The sequence below is a fragment of the Carassius gibelio genome, chromosome A11 (genome assembly GCF_023724105.1).
Source record: "Carassius gibelio isolate Cgi1373 ecotype wild population from Czech Republic chromosome A11, carGib1.2-hapl.c, whole genome shotgun sequence".
Lineage (NCBI taxonomy): Eukaryota > Metazoa > Chordata > Actinopteri > Cypriniformes > Cyprinidae > Carassius > Carassius gibelio.
Genome location: NC_068381.1, coordinates 9,356,888 through 9,367,797, shown reverse-complemented (window position 1 = coordinate 9,367,797; position 10,910 = coordinate 9,356,888). Strand labels below are relative to the sequence as shown.

General features: G+C 33.5%; 1 protein-coding gene across 1 annotated transcript; it reads left to right on the top strand.

Moving 5' to 3' along the window:
• The first annotated feature begins 908 nt into the window (after nt 1-908).
• On the top strand, nt 909-10,534 carry LOC128022249 (uncharacterized). Its single transcript, XM_052609601.1, has 17 exons — nt 909-2,592; nt 2,701-2,809; nt 2,904-2,984; nt 3,247-3,648; nt 3,833-3,937; nt 4,072-4,304; nt 4,384-4,562; nt 5,096-5,189; nt 5,274-5,509; nt 5,808-5,922; nt 6,398-6,515; nt 6,607-6,698; nt 7,171-7,288; nt 7,405-7,506; nt 7,577-7,750; nt 9,799-9,975; nt 10,210-10,534. Exons 1-17 carry the CDS (start codon nt 2,512-2,514, stop codon nt 10,413-10,415), a joined length of 2,622 nt encoding a protein of 873 aa, XP_052465561.1. The 5' UTR covers nt 909-2,511; the 3' UTR covers nt 10,416-10,534.
• The last annotated feature ends 376 nt before the right edge of the window (nt 10,535-10,910 follow it).

Below are 10,910 nucleotides of genomic sequence, written 5' to 3'. Positions count from 1 at the left end.
TCCGGAGAGTTCCAGCTCTGCTCGGTGAACCTGAACAATTCTTTAAAGACCCCAGCACATGAGAGCTGTAAGAGGGAACACATTCCGTTTCTAGAGCCTTTGTTTCATTAGAGTCCTCAAACCCAAACTCTGTATTTCTGTCACATTGTGTATGCCTGGGTGGTGAGTGAAGACCCTAGTGAAAAAAAAAAAATCTATTTATTTTGTGCTATGCTACATTTACTTAAATACCTTACAGTTGTATTTCTGGTATACTTAAAGTCTGCTAAATTAGAACAACTAATTTTGTGCTTAATGCACTTTAATTTTTAGGAAGTAATGCTGAGATACTTAAATATAGATAAACTTAAGTATATTTGATTTATGCTAAAGTGGAGCGATTGCAAGAATACTTCAGGTACACTTTAAGTATCTTGCATTTAAAAACTTATATTATACAGAGATCATACACTCCTTATTAATAGTGATGTTAAAACACATTTTAGGTTTAAAATTAAGATATGTGCATTATGCAATAAAGATATACTCCATATGTGACCCTGTATCACAAAACCAGTTTCATGTAGCTGGGTTATATTTTTAGCAATAGCAAAAAACAAAACACATTGTTTGGGTCAAAATAATCGATTTTTCTTTTATGCCAAAATCATTAGCAAGTAAAGATCATGTTCCATGAAGATATTTTGTAAGTTTTCTACCGTTAATATCTCAAAACATAATTTTTGATTAGTAATATGCATTGCTAAGAATTCATTTGGACAAATTCAAAGGCAATTTTCTCAATATTTAGATTTTTTTGCACCCTCAGATTCCAGATTTTCAAATAGTTGTATCTCAGCTAAATATCGTCCAATCCTAGTAAACCATACATCAATGGAAAGCTTGTTTATTCAGTTTTTGGAGAGACTGTCCTCCTCCAAAAAACGACCCTGTAGGTCGTTTGTGCAAGCAGCTTATTACGACCTACCGTTACGTTTCAAAGTTAAGCGCCCTCTAGCGCTCTTTTAAATAACGACAGTATCGGCGGTCATTAAATGACGTTTGACTGTCGTTACCAATTAAAATAATTTTTGTATTATTATTGTATTTACTCGGGATTACTTAATACATTAAACTGAGTTGTGTTATTAAAATTTACTTATATGTTTTTTAATGTATTTGTGCTTTAAAAAACATATTGGAAACATCAAAACAACGAAACTCTTATCAAAACAAATAGTCAATTAAATTAAATAAACCCTTTTTAACACAGAAAAAAGTTAAAAAAATAAAAGAAAAATAAAAAAAGAAAATTGTTAAAAGCACTGCAGATGATATATATGAATTATGTATACGAAGAAGGCGTGGCCAGGAGTTTCCCTGATAGTCGTAAGTGTGTATTCAAGTATTTAAGTATTGTAGTTTTTTATATATACACTGATATTTAGTAGTCGTGTTGGTAGTTTGCAATTCACGTGGAACTAAGTAAGTACAGCTTTACGTTTTAGTTAAAAAATCTGTTGAGAATACCATTTTACCCATTAAGAATGTAACGTTACGTACAGTACCTTGCTACCCAACTTAGTGTCTAGCTCGATCGCTAGCAACATGTGCTAGTAGCTCACATGCAAAATCCTGCTCATCAATTAACTATCAAAATAGTGTTAATTTTGGTGCCTAATCTTAATAATCTGGTTAATTCATGAATAGTATAAGTTAATATAAAGTTAATTGTGTCCGTTTGTAGAGGAACATAATTAAAACAAAAGGGATGGCAAAATAGTAATTAAATTATTTTAAAGTCTAAGACTTGATATGACCTGTAAATTATCTGACTAATCAGATTATATGTCATGAATTGCAATTTCAGTCGTATTGCCATTTATTAATTTCAGCATACTGTATCCCAAACTGTAAATGTTTACTCTTTAGAGTAAAAGCTACTTTAAGCATCAGAAGAATATTGTCAGGGCACAACAGTTTTACAGCTATCTAAATTATTTAACTACAAGGTGTCATTTTAACGTTGTATATAATATTAAAAAAATAATAATAACGGCACAAATGCAGTATTTGGCAACATCTGTTAACAGAATCAGGTTCAGGTTCATTGTTATTGCCTATTTTAGACTCTTGCCATATAAAATAATACCCATTAGTAAATTCAGATTTCTAGGCACAGGTTGACAAGGACAAGGATTGTGACCACTCTTACAGAGGCCTGCTTGTTTTGACTAGTGCACTCTCAGAGCTTGTGTAGACACACAACTTATTCCCTTTTGACCTTTGTGGTCATTTATTCTGTATTTAGCTAAATGTTTATTTCAGAAACCAGTTAAATACAGTGTTGGTACATCTAATCATCTCATCTGGTTGTTTTGCAGGTTGTTGTACCCATCCTTTATCACTGAAATATTTTACAATATTTTTCTTTCTCTCTCTAACTTTCTTTTTTCTTGTATTTATCTCACTCCCTTTTTTATTTCTTTGTACTTATCTTTTCATTATTTCTCTTAAAAAAAACACGTACAAATGGCATCTGAGTCATTCAGTCAGTTTAAGGAATGGCTGGAAGCAGCAAAAACCATGGCAGATGAGTTGGAAACCCAAAAAGTAATGTTTTTCATGCATTATTTCTCTATCATGGCATTTACCCAAATTTAAAAGAAAATGGCTCCGCACATGTCTCCCCCAAATATATAATTTAGTTTTTACTTTTAGACTAAAAAGAAAAAAAAACAAAAGGGAACAGAAGTCTCCAATGTTTCCTGGAGGAAGAGAGACCAGCATGGGAACATCCTACCACAGCGTGTTAGGAAGACTCGATCTAGTCAGTAAAATATACAGTCATTCTGTTGTTCACAAGTGTTTATGCTTCTGGTCAGAACTAATGTTTTTTATATCATTACATTTTGTTTTTGCAGAGAAACCTGCTGGCACTAGAGAGCTCTCAGAAGTTGAGGAGGTGGAAATGGATGAAATTCCACAAGAGGTCCCAAGTCTTGGTAGGCATATTGAATTGAAAGCCTAAATAATTTCAGCATTTATATTTAAATTCAAATGTCACATACAGTATATAGGCAATGTTAAAAGGATATAATGACCATTTCCATGATGCATATGAAGTGACAAAGCCATATAACAAATTGCTATTTTGCTTTATTAAAATGCATCATTGTAACATACTTTTTCCTAAATATTATTATTATTATTATCATTATTATTTAGTTTTTTTTTATCTTTTTTTTATTTTTTTTATTAATTTAGATCAACATCTTCAGAGACTAAAAAACCTGCTAAATTCCGTCACTGTCTCTGCACCAATGGAAGCAGAAGAGACACCCACCATGTCTGCATGGACCAACAGACAGGCCATCTCTGAAAAAAAATTTAAGACTGCAATGCCAGAAATCTTAAATTGCATGTTGGCTGCAGAGACAGTAACCCAGCATTGCTGTCAACAATGCAAGACTGCTGATGCTGTTGTCCGGTGCCTAGACTGTGTTCCCTCAGGAAGTCAGTTTTTCTGTTCCACATGTGACTCAGAGATCCACAGAAAAAATGTTTTCCATAATAGAGAAGCTATGTTTGATGGTTTTTTTAAACCTATTCCACCAACATGTTTAGTGGTGATTGATGAAAGTGGCCAATATCAACTCGGTGAACAAGGTATGTTTTGATCATTTCGTAGGTTTACTCTCAACATGTTTTCATAATGTCCACTACATTTACAGTGGTTCAATATAAGCTGTCTGAATTTTCCTTCAACTGATTTTTTTTATTTTTTTTTATTTTGTTGAGTAAATGTGTAGACACTACTTGTATTACTCTCTATTAATTTGATTTACTGCAGTGTGTATCCTTCCGATTTCTCCACCAATGCAAATCTGCCCCTGCGGTCCAAACCAAGACTTCATTGTTATCCCAGGAAAGAAGACTGTCTTGGTGACTATCAACGGTATGTCTTGTCACTTCCTCCTCCTTTTTTTATATCCCACCAGATGAAGTCAAGCATAATAATTTCTTACCATTATTGTTTTGTCCTGTGCTGTACAAATACTGGTCAAATGGTAAACACATGTTTGTTTTAAGGTCCATACAATCTGTGCCTGCCTAGTGTATCCTGTCCACTTTGTTCTTGTAAATGGACTCCTGGGATTAGTGACTTGCTTGAATATAGATACTGGCCAGCAACCACCAGCTGCCAAATGCTGTTCAAGTTTGATGTGTTCACATCATTTGAGCAGATGAAGTTAGCTAGCCCAGCATTATCCCAACAAGCATTTCTCAAAATGCTTGAACATCGATCTCTTTGCACTGGTCGGGTAAGGGCTTATTTTCATTTCTATAGTTTTTGACTTTCAGATCTTTCATTAACCAAAATGATACCATCCTTCTTTCCAGAGGGGTGGTATTTGTGGTGATACCTTCCACAGAGTCTTTCGGGAGTTTGCCTTCTGCAATTATAAGAAAGAAGATCTGTGCTTGATGGAGCCCTTTAAATGCCCAGCATGCACACCAGACATGCTGGCTATATCTGCAGATGGTAATAGAAAACATTACCGGTTCAAAAAGTCCAAAGGGTCAGTGGAATTATTATTATTATTATTTTTTTTTTTTACAATTAAAATATAGGGTGACACAGTGGTGCAGTGGTCTTTTTGTGTAGCCCTGCAGTACAGTTTACTGGTTAATAAATAATTTAATTCATCCATGAAAAGTAGCAAAATGTGTAAAGTGCATGATTGCCTAAAATGTAAACATACATATTTAAACAACATTTTAAAAACTGTTTGAAAGATATAGCACTGTTTAAACCAGCTTGTGATATTAGAGTTCTGCGACAATTATGTGGTAAATTGTTCAGGTACTTTTTGTCTCCCTTCTGTAACCTGAAGACATGAACTACAACTTTAAAGATGTTATTTATTTTTGTACTTTAAACAGTAAGTTTGTAACTTTTCATACAAATGAATGCCAAATTACAGCATTTCCACATATCAAAATCATACAGACTAAAATGTGTGGCACCTTATGATTAAATTGCATATTAATTGAGGTAAATGCAATGTTTATGATCATTTAATTGTGTTGTCAATTAATTCTTATTTAACAGGACAGACGAACCATCTCTTTTTGATGGGCTGTTCATCGCACAAGATGCCAAAGTGTCTGCCTTTGTTGACCAAATAAGAAGCCAGATGTGCAGTGTAAGGATTTATTAAACTATAACCCTTAATTTTTTTTTATTTTTTTTCCTGGTATTACATTTACCATATTGTTTCTACTTTCAGAGGACAGGTCATGATGTCTGTGGTCCGGCAACATTTACAGCAGGCAGAGAAACATCTCAGAAGTCCAGGGCCAAGGTGGATGAAGAGGGCCTTGAAATAGCTGTGTGCAGACATGGAATCTTGCTGCAAGGCTTAAATCACTATCGTGGTGAAATATATGCCTACCCAATGTTCCTGCAGAAGGAGCTGGCACAAGTTGCAAATGCAACATTCTTTTGTATGGACATTACCTGCAGGTAGGCTTGCAAGTTTACCATTGCCTATTGACAACTGAAGTTTTTACTGATATTTTATGATTATTAATCTATGTTATGCATGTCAATAACACCATGACTAGCTAAAAATCACACATTTAATATATTATGGACTTAGAAAATTAATATGGTGACTGTGTTATCAATTTACTAGTACCAGATATTAAATGCAATATGACAGCACAGTGTTCTTTGATTGTTTACATGAATTTTGCAAGTCACATATGTCCTTGTTTGTTTGTCCTTGCATCTCAAATACAAAGTGTTTTTCCCATTACAGGTACTGGCCTTATTTGGAAAAGATGGCAGAGAAGTTGCCTGAACTCCAACCACTTACCATGATGAAGCCTTTTCTGTCTGTAATGCATGCCAAGGCTCACACTGGCAAATGTGAGGTACAGTGTGCAATTTAAGTGTACGAGTTTCAGTTTTTATAAGCATATTCTTACAGCATCAGAAATATTTAGCTGGATTTTTATCTCTTTTAATATGGTGTTTCAGAAAAGGTAGTCCACATTAGTGAAATACATAAATGCAGTGCTTTTCAAAGCTTTTCTGGAGGACCCCCAGCACTGCATTTTGTACAGCATGCCTTCCCTATCTGACACACACACACACGCACGCACACACACGAGCAATAAACTTTTAAGACGGTTACAATTACTACTAATGATCATACTGTTACAAAATCAGCAGGGCTGTTTGTAAACCCTTCCAACTGCAGATGTGAAAGCTTTACTTTCATTATAATACTACCTCAGAACATTTATATTTTCAATATTTGCTAATGGCACCAAATTCAGTTTAGGATACACAGACTAATCAATATGTTTTTAATGACAAATTACTTGATCTTATGTTTTGGATCAGGTTAGGTGGGGCGGTAGAAGCCAGGATGGTGCAGGAAATACTGTTGGTGAAGAGGTGGAACAGGTCAATAGCTTTCTTTCAAGGGCTGCTCTTACTACAAAGTACATGACCAAGTCAGGTTGGTTGAAAAAACTAAATCGTTAACAGCGTGTGACACAATTTACTAGATAGTACAATGGATTTGTTATTATCTGTTTTGTGTTTTTAAGGCAGAGCAGATATGATAACTGTGCTTGCCATGGCATGGAATCGTAGGAAGGAAGAAAGTCTCCACAAGACACTGGTGAAAAGATTTATCAAAGTAAGAAGGCTATATTGCATGTTAACCTTAAGTGTCTGAGGTGTTTTCTGGGCCCTGGAGGTGTTGTGACATGCATTTTGTATTGTATGGTCTCAGTTTTTAATAATGTTAATTACGAGTATAAATCAAACTTAATACTTTTATAAAGTACATAGATGTTTAAAAAATATGTGAGAAGACAAAAGGTACTTGACCCTGAAGTAAAAACAAAGGTTGATTTTAGATGTTATTTGTCATTTACTTACTTGAATGAGGAGACACCATGATCAAGAAAGTGGTTTATACAGGGCAAGGCTGACCCCTGTGAATTCCCCAAATGTACAATCTTGACTGCATAATTTATGGTAGTGGGGGACTGCAGGCACGCTCTCCCTGCATTTTTTTATCTTTCTAAGTTTTTCTGGGGGCATTTGTGGCCTGATTTTGTAGTGATACTATGTTGTCTGTATTTCTTTCTTTTTTTTTTAAATAGAGTACACAGAGAGCAGAAATGGAAGCAGCCAATCTTGAGAGTCTCAAGCAGGAATTAAACATCTCTATGGATGATGCAGATCAATGGGTGTTTGATGTCAAGCAATGGGCAGCCACTGGTATGTTGTATAGCCACTGATGCATAAATTGGTACTTTATTTCCATAAACGTGGCTACATTTTTGTAGTTATACCGTGTTTTCCGTAATGTTCAACTTTGCATATTTCTGTTCAAGAGAGACAAAGTACTCACAGTAGTCAGGAAGAGCTCCAGAGAGAAATCGATGAAATGATTTATTCCATCCGAAGAAAAAAGCATGATCTATATCGACAAAATGGTATTTGCTACTATGTCACTCAGCTTGCATTTTTTAAGTGTTTGTTCTAATAATATTTTTGAACTTACAGACAGCAACCAAACAAGGCAACGCAAACGGAGGAGACTAAGTGAGCTCAAAAAGACACTCCAAGAGAAGATACTGCAGTACAACACCCTTCCTGGCTGTGAAGATAAAATTGACACAGAAGCAGCATGCTGTCTCTCAGACGATTTTATTCTACCTTGGGAAGCACAAGGAGATGGTTAGTAATGTGTTATATTTTTGTGCTTTTTAAAATTCACAAAATTCTGTTGATTTGTTAATACAAGTAACAACAGTCAGCAATTTAACACTCCCACCAAATGAAAAAGGTGAAACATACGGTAAAGAATGGGAGTGTGTGTGTGTGTGTGTGTGTGTGTGTATATATATATATATATATATATATATATATACACACACACACACACACACACACACATATATATATATATATATACAGCACAGCCCAAAAGTTTGGAAACATTACTATTTTAAATGTTTTTGAAAGAAGTTTCTTCTGCTCATCAAGCCTGCATTTATTTGATCAAAAATACAGAAAAAAACAGTAATATTGTGAAATATTATTACAACTTAAAATAATAGTTTTCTATTTGAATATACTTTAAAAAAAATAATTTATTCCTGTGATGCAAAGCTGAATTTTCAGCATCATTACTCCAGACTTCAGTGTCACATGTAACATCAGTCGATCACATGATCATTTAGAAATCATTCTGATATTCTGATTTATTATGAGTGTTGGAAACAGTTCTGCTGTCTAATATATTTGATGAATAAAAGGTTAAAAAGAACTGCATTTATTCAAAATAAAAATAAAATTCTAATAATATATTTTCTTTACTATCACTTTTTATCAATTTAACACATCCTTGCTGAATAAAAGTATTGATTTTATTTTAAAAAAACAAAGAAAAAAAAATACTGACCAGTAGTGTATATTGTTGTTACTAAATATTTATATTTTAAAAACATAGCTTCTTCTTTTTTTTTCTTTTTTTTTTTTTTACTTTTTATTCATCAAAGTATCCTAAAAAAGTATCAGATGTTCTGAAAAAATATTAAGCAGCAGAACTGTTTCCATCTTTGATAATGAATCATCATATTAGAATGATTTCTAAAGGATCATGTGATAATGATCCTAAAAATTCAGCTTTGCATCACAGAAATAAATGATAATTTAAAGTATAATAAATGTAAAAATTATTTTAAATTATAATAATATATCACAATATTACATTTTTTTCTGTATTTTTGATCAAACCAATGCAGGCTTGATGAGCAGAAGAAACTTCTTTCAAAAACATTAAAAATAGTAATGTTTCCAAACTTTTGTTCTGTACTGTATATATATATATAGAGAGAGAGAGAGCTGCAATAACAGAACACATTAAAAAAAAAAGCCATATTTATCCTGAATGTGAAAAATCCATTCTAAGCATGAATTCAAAGTCTGTCAATTCTTCCACGTACTCAGTACATACATACAGAGAATTGAAATTCTGTTACTCTCAGACCCTTGGTGCTTACAGATAACACTACAGTAGAGCATAAATATACAGATAAATATAGATTAAATATTACATATAACTATACTAATATACAAGTAAGGACATGTAATAGAAATAAAGCATACAATAAAAATAAAAAGTTAAATCAAGCAGCACAGGTAACCTGGCAGATAGAGTGCAAACGACTTAATTTAACAAATATGTGCAGATATAATGATTGTATTGCAAAAGGGCATTTTCAGTCAGGGTAAAGTGACAAAAATCTCAAAGAGCAGTTCTTTATTTACTGACAGAAAAGGTAGTTGAATGAAATAGTTAGCAGACCAGTGCTACACAAAGTGACTGGTGCATGTCAGAGTTGAGGGAGGTCACATGAAATAAATCAGCCTACCGATTTGGTATCCTACATCATGCAATATGTAACCCAGCCAATACAGTATGTCTTGATTTAAAAACATTACTGAGCATAACTTATTTTGTTTATTTTGTAGAGTGATGTTTCAGATATTACCAAATAGGTGTATTGGCTGCATTATTAAATGCAGAAATAGGGATGATATAGTTAGGATATTATATAAATGATCAGCCTTATAAATTGTCCTTGTTGGACAAGTTCTTTATCAATATTATTCTTAAGGCACACAAAATGCCTAATGAAGAACACTGTGCTAGGCATAAAGCTGAATATGTTAAAGTGTTTTAATTTTTTTTCCCCTCCTTTTTTATAAAAAAAAAATAGTGGTGAGTCTCCGCTTAAAGAGGCAACTGTTTGACCAAGTCATGCTGGTACGGCGCATGGAGGAGGAGAAGATAATAATTGTAAAGGAGATGACTCAGCATTATCAACATCTAAAAAAAACATTGGACAAACTGGACATCCTCCTTCGGGAAACTAAAGGGGACATCAAGATCCACAGTATGTACAGTGAATGTTTTTTATTTAAATAATGCCAAAATATGTTGATGCCAGTAAGCTAATGTTATGGTTTCTTGTACATATTGTTTCAAATCTAAAAGTAATTTTAAATCACCTTTTTTGTCAGCTATTTCTTAGTCCTTGGCATTCAAACTGCAGTGCATATTTCCCACTATATAGTTCTTGAAATGCTACCTAATTATCAATGTCAATTTTTTTAACCCTTTACTTAAGATCCACATCAAGAGCTGACCGAAGAGGGGCAAAGGGGGCTACATTGCTGTATCTTACACAAGCAGCACATTCTGCAGCAAAAACTAGCAGCAGTCACCAGCACCTATGGTAGTGTCAACACAGACCATTCCTTCATGCTAGAAGAAGATGATGAAGAGGAGAGTGAGGACAACAGCAGCCCACAGCTTTCTGAAGAAGAGTTTTAAAGTTTTAGCACAAACATTGGAAGCATTGGATTCACCATCTTCAAAAGGACTCTTTCTGATTTGACTCTGGAATTAAATATATTTCATATTAAAAAAATAAATAAGTAAAAGTCTTTCTAAACCTGAGCTACTGTGTCTGTTGTTTTTTCGTACACCAACATGTTCTTATTTTTCTCAGATTTGGATAACAGAAGCCTTTAAATTACCCATGATCCTCTGTCACCACTGTTACAGAGACACAGCTAGCACAGCTTGCTTACTTCTTGTTACTTTTATATTTCTGATTTTACATTGGGCATTACAGAACACATCAACTGCTATGTTATTGCACATTTAATAAAATGTATATTCACAAACACACACACACACACACATATCTATATATATGTATATATATTTACTTTGTATGCAGAGACTTAATATTTAATCTCAAGTTTTATATCAATTTTTAAAACATTTAAAGTAATTAATCTAATTACAAATACTATTTATTTT

Excerpts from the sequence above, each read along its gene's own strand:
- LOC128022249 (XM_052609601.1), top strand. The coding sequence starts at position 2,512 with ATGGCATCTGAGTCATTCAGTCAGTTTAAGGAATGGCTGGAAGCAGCA. Across the intron at positions 2,810-2,903 it reads TGTTAGGAAGACTCGATCTA|AGAAACCTGCTGGCACTAGA; the intron begins GTCAGTAAAATA and ends TTGTTTTTGCAG. Across the intron at positions 3,649-3,832 it reads ATATCAACTCGGTGAACAAG|TGTGTATCCTTCCGATTTCT; the intron begins GTATGTTTTGAT and ends GATTTACTGCAG.